This window comes from Cololabis saira, chromosome 13 (genome assembly GCF_033807715.1).
Source record: "Cololabis saira isolate AMF1-May2022 chromosome 13, fColSai1.1, whole genome shotgun sequence".
Lineage (NCBI taxonomy): Eukaryota > Metazoa > Chordata > Actinopteri > Beloniformes > Belonidae > Cololabis > Cololabis saira.
In genome coordinates, this window is record NC_084599.1 from 21,766,770 (window position 1) to 21,778,851 (window position 12,082).

The 12,082-nt window shown below is 37.8% G+C and overlaps 2 protein-coding genes across 2 annotated transcripts in view; one reads left to right on the forward strand and one right to left on the reverse strand.

Annotated features, from left to right (window-relative positions):
- The window catches only part of acbd6 (acyl-CoA binding domain containing 6), a 40,472-nt gene extending 37,934 nt beyond the window's left edge, over positions 1–2,538 (reverse strand). The window contains exon 1 of the mRNA XM_061738269.1: positions 2,072–2,538. Coding sequence (XP_061594253.1) covers positions 2,072–2,350 — 279 coding nt within the window. The 5' untranslated portion in view covers positions 2,351–2,538. The remainder of the gene's footprint in view (positions 1–2,071) is intronic.
- Positions 2,539–6,700: 4,162 nt separating this feature from the next.
- The window catches only part of xpr1a (xenotropic and polytropic retrovirus receptor 1a), a 72,687-nt gene continuing 67,305 nt past the window's right edge, over positions 6,701–12,082 (forward strand). The window contains exon 1 of the mRNA XM_061738270.1: positions 6,701–7,100. Coding sequence (XP_061594254.1) covers positions 7,032–7,100 — 69 coding nt within the window. The 5' untranslated portion in view covers positions 6,701–7,031. The remainder of the gene's footprint in view (positions 7,101–12,082) is intronic.

A 12,082-nucleotide genomic window follows, 5' to 3' on the forward strand; every position in this document is an offset into this window, starting at 1 on the left:
AGTGTTCAGTTATTCTGCTCCTCACTGGTGGAACAAACTTCCTGTAGACCTGAGGTCTGCTCCAACTGTCAGCTCCTTTAAATCAGGCCTAAAAACATTACTGTTTACTCAAGCGTACTCTTAAATTAAATACTTACCTCCTGTACTGTACTGCCCTTATTTTTATTTTTAACAGCTTGTGCTTTTTATTATTTTACTTCTTTTCTTATCATTTTATTTATTACAACGGATCAATTTCAAAATCCTTCTCCTCACCCACAAAGCTCTCCACAATGAGGCCCCATGCTACCTCACCGACCTGCTCCACCGCCACACTCCCTCCCGCAGCCTCCGCTCCTCTGACGCCAACCTCCTGTCCCCTCCAGTCAGAACCAAGCACCGGACCTGGGGTGACAGAGCCTTCTCCATCGCTGCTCCCACCCTCTGGAACTCCCTCCCCAAACACATCCGTGACTGTACAGACCTCCCAATATTCAAATCCCATCTCAAAACTCACCTTTACAGAACAGCTTTTAATCTGTGATTAATGTCCTGTGTCATGTTGTGTCCTCATGTACTGTCCTGTGTCTTGTAATTGTCCTGTGTGTACTGTTTTTATGATTTTGACTAGGGCTGGGGATCGATTCAAATATCAAGAATCGATTCGATTCCGATTCTTAAGATTCAGAATCGATTATCACGCTTCGATTCGATTCGATCCGATATTGATTTGGGTTACTGTTAAGAAAACTGTTTTTTCAGCTGTTGCATGAATTATATGACTGTCTAGTTATGCGACATATTAATACTAGTATTATATTGAGATTCAACAGCAAGTATTGCAGCTAATGATGCTGTAAGGACCAATCACCTCCCAGAATGCTGATAGAACTGCTTTCAGAAACATCGTGGGTCATAATTATCAAACAGATCCAGGGAGGAAACAGAGACGGATGAAATCGGTTTTATTTTTTCCCCATTTATGAGAATTTGGTTTTTAACAGTTATGCAAATGTAACCCCAAGACAGTATATAAAGCAAATAAATATAGACAATGTATGCAGTTATAACTGAAAATTTTAATTTTTTCATACCTTTAATCATATTTAAAGGCAAAAACATGCCACCAGTTACTCTCATGTCCAACAAAATATTTCTTTTTTGGGCATAAACAAAAAAGTACCAAAAGTTGTAATGTAATGATGAGAAAAAAAAAATGTTTTTTTTTTTTTTTTTTTAAATCGATCTTTAGACATATGAATCGATTTTTAGGAATTAATATGAGAATCGATTTAAAATCGGAGAATAGATCTTTTCAACACAGGCCTAATTTTGACTAATGTAAAGTGTCTTTGAGTGCCTTGAAAAGCGCTATACAAATAAAATGTATTACTATTATTATTATTATTATTATTATTATTATTATTATTATTTTACCTCCTTTTCTCATAATTGTATTTACTGTACAATTATGACTTGCTGCTTTTAATGTCAATGAAAAGCACCTTGTGTTGAGTTGTGCTATACAGGACTGTCTCGGAAAATTAGAATATTGTGATAAAGTTCTTTATTTTCTGTAATGCAATTAAAAAAACAAAAATGTCATACATTCTGGATTCATTACAAATCAACTGAAATATTACAAGCCTTTTATTATTTTAATATTGCTGATTATGGTTTACAGTTAAAGATTAAGATTCCCAGAATATTCTAATTTTTTGAGATAGCATATTTGAGTTTTCTTAAGCTGTAAGCCATGATCAGCAATAATAAAATAATAAAAGGCTTGCAATATTTCAGTTGATTTGTAATGAATCCAGAATGTATGACATTTTTGTTTTTGTAATTGCATTACAGAAAATCACAATATTCTAATTTTCTGAGACAGTCCTGTATAAATAAACTTGCCTTGCCTTGATGTCATGACCTAAATAAACTAAACTAAAACTAAACTAAACTAAACATGACCACTGCATCTCTACCAGAGGGAAACAGACAACTGTATGATCCTTGTTTGATAACATTGATGACACTGACCCAGATAGAGAGTATGTAGCAGCTGTTTCTCCTGCTCCTGCCCTCACTCACTCACCTGTTTGTACCGGGCGTACAGGTACAGCAGCTGGTCCCTGCTGGCCGTCTGGATCAGCCCGCCGACCCGGTCCGCTGCAGACTCGAACTCTGCCTCCAGCTCCTCTCCCTCCAACCGCTCTCCCATCTCAATGCTACTGCAGTCAAATTTACCCAAGCCCAAGTCCGAGTCCGAGTCCGAGCCCGCTCCCCCGAGAGGCTCGCCCGTGTCGGGCCGAGCCGGGTCAGTGCCGGAGCCCGTCGCAGTGTCCGGAGAGGACGACGGGGAACCAGATGCCATTGTTATTGTATCCGCCGTGCCGTTTCAGAAGATCAGCCCCCCACAGACCTGCGTGGAGGGTGTCAGTGCGGCCGTGTTTTAAATATATATGTGTTTACAAAATGTGTCCTTTGTGGATTATCTTGTAATTATCGTTGTAATTCCGCGATAGTAGTGTTTGTTTCTGCCGTTGGTCCGTCTCTGGTACGGTCATCTAAAGCCGCCGGGCTCAAGCATTGCTTGGAACTTTCAGTTCCGGTGTCGTGCCAAAAAGTGATTGCCTTCCAGAATCTGATTTCTCCCCTGAAAAAGGGCCTTTTTACCTGCCAAAAATTGATTGAAGGTCAAATACAGTTAATGAAAGGTTGTTTCTACCTAAATATGATTTGATCTCATTCTTGAGCTTCATAATATAACACTAGAGCTCACAGGATTGCTTTTAACTCTTTTAAAGGACCATTAAAACGCAAAATAGGCATTTTCACCTGCCAAAAATGGATTGAAGGTCAAATACAGTTAATGAAAAGTTGTTTCTGCCTAAATATGACTTGATTTGATGACTTGACTTGATGACGGTAGGAAAAAATATTAGGTAGGAAGAAATCTCCGAACACCGGTTCGTCGTGGGCTTCTTTTCGGTGGTCAAGGCAACGGCTTTCAGGCCACTCGGTACTGCTTTTGGACTGAGGTTTATTTGGCTTTGATTTTTTTCTATTTAGCAAAAAAAAAAAAAACTTATGAAGGTCCCAGGTCCTCTCGTGGAACATGCGAAATGCTGAAATCTGTTTCCGAAAGGGTTTCGTTATTGGTCTGCGTCAAGTAAACGACTAAAACTAATGGCCAACGCATCGAAGTGGACTGTCATCTTCAAGGAAGAAAGGTAGGCTACAGTCTTGAATACTGTTTACTGGAGATCAAGGAAACGCATGAAAAATTAAGGCTTGATATTGTTTTTGTCAATCAGTAACTTTTATTTATTTATTTATTTCATTCATTCACTTTGTAGCAGTGGTCCGATTTTCCCACGCTCAAAACAAAAACTAAATTTGAATATAAATGAATGCTATTGCAAATCTGAGTCGTAATCAAAGCTCATGGTGGTTTAATAAAATATTGGAGTGTGTGACTTTTATTTTGTCTATTTATTTCATTTGCGGGCAGTCAAATGTTTAGAAAGCTGCAACGGCTTGGCAGACGTGCAGTTACCTCGACTGTCCAGCAGGTGCCGCTATTGGATTAACGATCATTTCATTTACGACATCAGCGGTCATTGAGCTATTATTTCCGTTATTTCCGTTGTTCAATGAACAACTTCAAAAGTGTGACACGGCTAGTTTTAATTAGTACTTTATTGGGTTACATACATTGGAATGTAACGGTATTTGACATAAAATGCATATGGTTCAAAAATAGTTTTACAAAGTTTTTTTTTATTCAAAAAAATTAATTTCAAATGTTGGTCAAGTTCAATTGGAACATTCTTATTAATTCTGCTACATGCATGTGGCCATCTTCTGTATACTTTTTTTTCAGGTTTTTTATCAAAATGTACTTGCATTGTTGTTACACAAGAGGGATCCTCAGAAGCTTTCCTTTTTGATGATACTAAAAAAGATAAACATTATAATTTCTTAATTGCATCAATAAACAAAAAAAGAAATGTTAAGTTACCAACATAAAACCTGATTGAGAATATGCCTTATGTAAAAAAAAAAAAAAAAAAAAAAGAAGTGTATTGAGCATTTTTTTCAATGAAAATATTCAGACATAAAGATATAGTCATATGCGTAAACTCAGCGTTTTGAAGTCAAGTTTTTTGGTAATTAGCTTCAAAATTTTGCCAAGCAACTTTATCAGCAAAAAAAAAGGAAAAGAAAAAAAGAAAGAAAAAAATGAAGCTGGCCTTAAACTTCTTAGCTTTTTCTTAGATCTTAGTTTGATTAAATGTAAACTTCTCAAGTATGAAAACTTACATAAAAACTCGTCATCAAACGTTCAAAAGAAGGAGGACTTGGACAACAGTGGTCAACTTCCTTTATTTCACCTCACTCACTTTGATAATTCTTGAAAATCAAAGAGCTTGGATGTTATAATAGTCTCTTTGCCCGCATTTCTATTATTCCAAATTTACCCACCTTTTACTTTGGTGAGGGTTAAGTCTTTAGCCATTGTGCACAGCATACCCTTTTTCCTCATTAATAATTACACATCCTATCTGGGCTGACTGCATTATTTTTCACTTAGATAACACAATGCTGATTACATGCAATTCACTGCTACCAACTAAATTGCCAGGAAAATATTTTGCCACATTATTACACAATGCTGATTCAGATTGCATGGCACTGCACACAATATTCATCCAAAATAAAGATAAATTAATTTAATTTAAAAGAAACTGAGTGTAAACTTAATTTCAACCAGAAATATGATATGATTTAAAGCAAAAATGCAGGGTTCATTTCCCTTTGTTCTTCTTTTGTCCTCCACTGGAGTGCGCAATCAATATATTTTGTGAACTTTGGAAGAAATGGAGCATAATGACAACATTTTCGAAATGACAAATGTAGTAGAGGCCTAATGTCTGCTATCAGACAACAAGCCACACACAAAAGACTTACATAAAGTATCCACTTTGCTGTCCCATTTTCCAATGAATCTTGGGTAAGCAGATGGACTGAGTAATTGTGTACATATCCGTAACAAGACTGTTTAGCAGGAGCAGAAGAATATGTATGTTATTTTTAATCAAAATGAATTACAGACTACCTATTCACTTATTGCACTTTTAATTTTCAGTGTATTTTGCGTTTTACTTGCAAAGTTGCTTTATTAAAGTTTTAAAATACACTTTTGATGAACTTTTTTTTTTTTTTTTTAAACTTTCATATTAAAATTAAACTGAAAGCAGTTGTTCTACAGCTGATTAATTCATCTTGCAGTGTAACAATTGAGTAAAATCATTTCTTCTTCAGTCAGCTGCAGTATCTTATTCCCACTTTAATGCTAAAATGTTCAATTTGTTCTGACAACTGAACACTGACACCGCCCATCCTGGTGGGAAATAAGCATGTTCACTATTTAAATTGACCTAACTGAGAAGTAAAATGGGGATTTTTGCGTTTAACCGAGTAAGGCAAGGCAAGGAAAGGCAAGGCAAATTTATTTATAAAGCATATTTCACATGATGAGCATGGACTCAATGTGCTCAAATACATAAACAAATAAACAAACAAACAAACTAAATTACAGGTTTACAATAACAGAAACAGACAAAAGTATGTCAAGAGAAAAACAACAATATACAACCATAATAATTCCATTTTAACAAAAGTGCGATCACCCAGCATGTAGAGTTTACTCAAACGCCTGTGCAAAAAGGTAAGTTTTTTGTCTGCTTTTGAAAGAGGGCACTGTTGGAGCAGACCTTAGTTCCTGCAGCAAGGAACTCCAGAGAGTGTAGTAGTGACTGAAAGCACCATGAGCAGATCTAGTGTGAATTCTAGGTATGATGAGAAGACTCTTATTTGATGATCTGGGATCTGTCCGGCATGTATTCAGTGAGCATGTCAACCATGTAGGAGGGAGCTAAGCCATTCATACATTTAAAGACAATTATAAGTACTTTAAAATCTACTATTTGTTTAACAGGGAGCCAGTGAAGAGAGGATAAAACAGGAGTGATGTGTTCATACCTCTTGGTTTTTGTTAGAATTCTGGCCGCAGCATTTTGAATAAGCTGGAGTTTAGATAACACCTGCTTTGTTAGTCCTGCAAAAAGTGCATTGCAATAATTTAATCTACTGATAAATATCAGTCTGATCAATCTATCAATCTGAGATAAAAGCATGAACCAACCTTTCAGAGTCTGATTTTGATAGAAAGCATCTTACTTTAGATATATTTCTAAGATGATGTCCTGGAGACATTAGCTTTGAGTTTCTGGAAGTTAAGATCAGCATCTAACACCCATGTTTCTGACAAGTTCACAAGGTTAATTACTGACAGAGGACGGAGTAGCAATCAGATCATTAGAAGTGGTCTTTTTTCTTGTGCAGAGTATAACTTTATTTCCTTCTTTATTTTCAGATACCCTGGAGCTAGCGCCTCAGACAGCAACCACTGGACTAAAGACATTTGAGGAAACTAAAACACCAAAAAGGTGCGGGTTGTTGTGGGACTCGCTGCCAGCAGTTAAGGCTGATTTATGGTTCCGCGTTACACCAACGCAGAGCCTACGCCAAACTCTACGCCGTAGGCTCTGCGTCGATTTAACGCGGAACCATAATTCAGGCTTTATCAGGAGGTCCCAGCAGCGGCCGGTGCCACTGCGCGCTCTGCTGACGCAGCCACGTCAGAGTGGTTGACTGCATGGCGGACCGCAATGTCCCTCACAACTGCCCAGGGAGGGACCGAGCAAAGTCACTGAAACCACTCTGCCATTCTGCCGCCGACCACCTGTTAAAGGCGAGCCCCTGACACTGCCGCCCCCTCCACGAAATAGTATGAGGGACGAGCTCCTCTGGCAGCGCACTGAGCGGGCCGAGTCAGAAGTGGAGTGAAGGGAGCGGAGAGCCGCGCTGACACGCCGCATGTTGAGCCTGCAAGTTGCCAGACAGAACAAAAGTCGCGTCGACCGGGAACGGGGAACAGCCGCTCTCGGATTTAACTGCGCTTTTTTAGAGAAACTTGTTCCGGCAAAATGAAATTCGCGGAGCATCTCTCGTCCCATATCACCCCAGAGTGGAGGAAACAGTATCTTCAGTATGAGGTAAAGTGACATTTATCTCATATGGGCTTTTTAAAATAAATGCCTGGTCAGTGTGGACACAGATGAAAATTGATAATATTTTCATGTTTGAGGAGATTGAAAGATAAGAATCAACAGAAACTATGCTTTTTGTAAAGGTTATATGATATTTTTCAAATATATCATACACTCTACTATTTCAGTTTGATTATAACCTTCTCTTGAGAGCAATAAACGACGGGATTGATAAGGGATGCCCTATTGTTTATGGACGGAGAATTGACTGCAATTAAGACCCAAAGGGAGCATTTAGCTTTTATTAATGTTCATTGCTGAATTCACCTGCAAATTAACAGAATGAAGAGTTTTCTGGGCAACTGATTTTTTTTTTTGTAAAAATAAATGTGTTCTTCATTTAAAAAAAAAAAAAATCATAATGTAAATAATTTGGAAAGCACTAATCGTACGCGCAAGTCCTCGCTTATTTTTTATTACTTATCGAGCAAACTTTAATGTATTTAGTTTCAGTTTCCTTTTTTTCTTTTTGTGCATTTTTGTTTTGTCTCTATTTTTTTTGGATCTCACCCTCTCTTGTAACTGAGGTTTTCTACATGTGCGTGATTTCTACATGTGTTCATTGTCCAAGGTCATTACTTCATCTAACTCCATTTTTGGGTTAAGAATTTATTTTATTTTATATTTTTATTTTATATTTTTATTTTTAAACACTGAGGGTCATTCCCCACACAATACAATACAATACAATTTGAAACCAATTTTGCACTTCTGATTATATATATATTTTTTTACCAGACTTTTGAAAAAAAACACATCTAAACATAGTGGTGTTTAATATTCAGCACTGTTAAAAGGTTTATATTTTTGAATCTGACTCAACCAGTAGGATTCATCTAGGACTGCTTGTCTGGTTTATGGTGTTTGTTGATTTAGAGAGGGATCTTTGTACACATGATCTTTTTTTAGGCGGTGTACAGTACTTCAGGGTATTTTATTTTCAAACCCGACTTCTCAGTGGCTCTACAGTGAGAGCTTTTGTGCAGAGACGCTGCTCACTTCCATCTAGCTCGATGAATTATAGACAAAGACCCTGTTTTCTTCACCCCGAACAACCTGCACCTCAGACCCAACAGAAACTCACTGCTCTGGTTTTATTTCGGTAACAGACTGGATATTATTATGAAGTAAAAAAGTCACTGTTGGAGACACTGGGATCTCTAGCTTTATTTAAATGATATGCTGGCACCATTGCCTAATGAAGACATCAGACACTATCATTAAAGTGCAGGAAAAACAATTAAGGAGGTATTTATGGAACACTGTGAGAGGTTATTTCTACAGTAGATTTTTATTTGGCATGGTTATTATGGTACACACACGGAGTCTATGTGTTGTCTTTATATGTGCAGACGGAAGCGCGCTGAGTCCAGGGACAGACGCATGGCCATACCAGCCATTTTACACCTCAAGTCTTCACCGTCACTGACCTGAGATGGATGATGATAGATTTTGTTTTCCATCAGCATTTAGTCTTTTTTATCAGAAGTATTTAGATTTTGACATTTTAGTTTCATAGTTTTATATCATTGTGGGAAGGTATGGCAAGAACATAGAGTCGTGCAAATGAAGTTGTGTTAATGGATTTAAGGATGATTAATAATACTGAAATACTGCGGTTAGTGCCAATCACATGTGACTAGAGTCGAGGTCAGTAAGTCACATTCTCTTTTAACCTTTCTCAACCCCAGCCTCCATAAACATGTTATTGCCACATATGTGACTCAGTGTTACTGAATCATGTAAAACAAGAAGACGGCTTTCCTGTTCGTACACCGATTCACTCTTACAAATCTGAATTATACATACCGTCTGGAGCAAAGATGTGTTTGTGTGTATTTGTGCGACTGAGGGAGCCTTCATTCTTCATCTGACCTCTGACACAATTAATTCCTGAGTGGGTGGGGCAAATAGAGAGATCACATCTATAACTGATTGATGTCTTACTTGAAAATAAAGTCTGTACAGTTGTCCAAATTTAAAAGTAAAGAAAGTGAGTTGTGTTAAGTGAGAGTATAAAAACAGATGAATGTCACACTGAGGAAAACATAACCAAATATATGTGTATATTTGTGTACATGTGCATTGATTGTTGTAATTCAACCTTATTTCTGCTTTGTGGATTCTTGACAGAGTTTATATTTACCACTCCAGTTTAATTGGATTTGAGGTCTATTCGTTGTGCTAGTTTTATCTATTACCCTGCTCGCTGATCTTCCATTTTTAGTGGGCCTTATTGTGTGAAAAACTGCACCGTCTGCTTCGACTGATCAGCCAGTGTCCTTGCAGATGTGGTTCATCCAACATACACAGGTCCTAGTTAGTGAGCCACCTCATTCAGATGTGGAAGCATTGACAAGGCAATTGAGTGATAGAATAATTAGGTGGGCTCTTTATCCTGTGGGATTGCAGTTATACACCTACATGAACAGCTGATTGGTATGGAGGTGTGTGCTACCATTGTTTACAGACAGCAGATACATGTTTGACAAGAATGGCTGGCAAATGTGGAATTTAGATGTATATAAATATGTAAAAAGAAAAAAAAAACATACACTTTCTTTCAATTCCAAGCTTTTCTGTATCAGGACATATTTAAAATGAAAAATAAAAAACAACATCTAGTTCCTACTAGGCCTTAAAGCAGAACAAAGGATGTTTTTCACATAAAGATATCAGTTTCATTTCATTTGAGCCCTGCAATAGACTGGGGACCTGTCCAGGGTCTTGACTTTTTCCTAAAGAGAGCTGGTATAGGCTTCACCAGAGCCCCCGTGACCCTGAAAAGGAATAAGCGTGTAATTTGAAGAAATATTTGCTTCTTTTTAGAATGCGTCATCTTCCCCTCACCTGTCTTTAATTTGACTAAAACCAGCCAAAGATTTCTAGTCCCCTTCCAGTCATTTCTTGTGACAACTGCTGATCGTTTTATGGCACTATGTCGCAAATCAATAATGATCAAACTAGCCACAGTAGAGATGCCAGGGATCACATCAACAAACAAGGCAAGAAAGCATTGCTGGAAGAAAGACAAGAGTTTGATCAAGTAAGAGGCAATGTCATAAAAGGCACTTAACCTTCATGTCCATGAGGTGCCCACTGAGCTCAAAAAGGCAACATTTCCCTTATGCTATTTTAAAATGAAGTAAATTAAACCTCAGATGAACAAAAAGGCCACTGTTTGATATTATTTCTTAAGCAAAAGAACAAAAAACCTACCAAGTATGGAGAAGTGGTGAGCAAAAAAAACAAAGTATGGCCTTTGATTCAACAGCTTCTAATTGTAAGTTATTTCAACTTCATCAATTAAGATGAAAATGTATTTTAATTAAAGTTTCTTCATGTTTGTTCTAATGAGACACACACATGTCAGTTCTGGCCACAGTTTCTCAGCTGCAACTGATGTTAGACGTGTTTCTTCTGGATTGGTTCCATGTGGTGGCTCTTCCAGGTTACTGAGCAAGGAGCCAGGCTTTGCTGAGAAGCTAGTGCCATAAGTTGAGTGACAACGTTGATGATATGCCCAGTTTAGCTGGCCTCTGCGGTTCTGACCGTTGTGGTCACAAAACAGGTGGTATTTTACCACAGAGCCCTTTACTTTCTTTTCACTTCGATGTGGTGCTTGCTGTAGCCCTCTCTTGAAATTTTCTTGGCGAGATGGTCTCCCACATCCCTGTGTTATGCTGACTGATTTCATCATCTGCATGGCATCAGGAGCGATTCTGCCACAACATTATGTCTTTCCAGATAAGCCTCTTACACAACACTTGTTTCACCAGTGTTATGCCTTAGTTACTACCTCTCAGGCAGGCACAGAGGTGTAACAGAGGTGGAATAACATGTTCAGCTCACTGTTGGGTTTCACACAGCTCAGCAAGGCCCAATAAAGTTACTGCAGAAGTGTGACTGTAGCTAGCTGGCTGTGTGAAAGGGGCTAATGAATGAATGACTGCTGGGTACCAGTGTCTTGTGACTGTAACGCAACATAAAAACATTAACAGTTAATATGAGGTGTGTTGTTTTTATACTATGCCTGGTTTTCATTAGACATGGGTTTGTGGAGTATAAGCATCAACTCCACGCTGGCCTCATGTCTCCAAACGATATTGTTCCAGGAGTCTTATGTTTGGTTTAGATTTGAAGGCTAAACCTGAGGTCGGGTATTCTTTTTAGATAATATATGGTTTCTCCAGATTAAGCAGCCAAACAAGACATAGGCAATTTGTGCAGCCCTTAAAATGTTTTACTGTCATGCACTTTTAAATGTATCATTAGAACTGAGGCCTATATAGTGCGCTGTTGTTATTTTTGCTAATGTCAATGTTTTTTATGAGTCTTTCTGAATCTGACCTTAGCGTGAACCTGCTGGCACATCCACTCTTGGGAAGCCTGGAAACTGTCTTGAATATTTTCCAACTTGTGAAAATTGTTTCGTACTGTAGGATGATGGACACCAACTTATCTGGAAACAGCATTAGAACCTTTTCCACAGTGCTGTGCAGCAACAATGGCCTCTCTCTCATATTCCTTTAACAGAATGCCCCAGACCAGCAAAGTGTTGAAACGTCATCTTTTATGGACGTGGTCACGCTTGTTGATGATAGTTATCAAGTGCATTTGATTAGCAGCATTTGGTTGCTACTTACTTTCTTCATTTCTATGGAAACAGTAACAATGTACTTAGTTTTTTAAACACTTGCATCTTATCTTCATTTTTGTGAAATTAATATTGTCACCATGCAATTTGTCTTGTGTTGTTGATATGGAGTTGTAATTACCTTGTTTTGATTCTTTGGTATGAATTAGTTGTTAGTTTTTGTTTTTAAGCTTTCTCACATCTGTATTTTGTGCTAAACAGGAGTGGTACAAAAAGAATAAATGCTTTAGGTGTGTATTTGTGTTTGTGTGCATTCATGTTAATTGTGTGT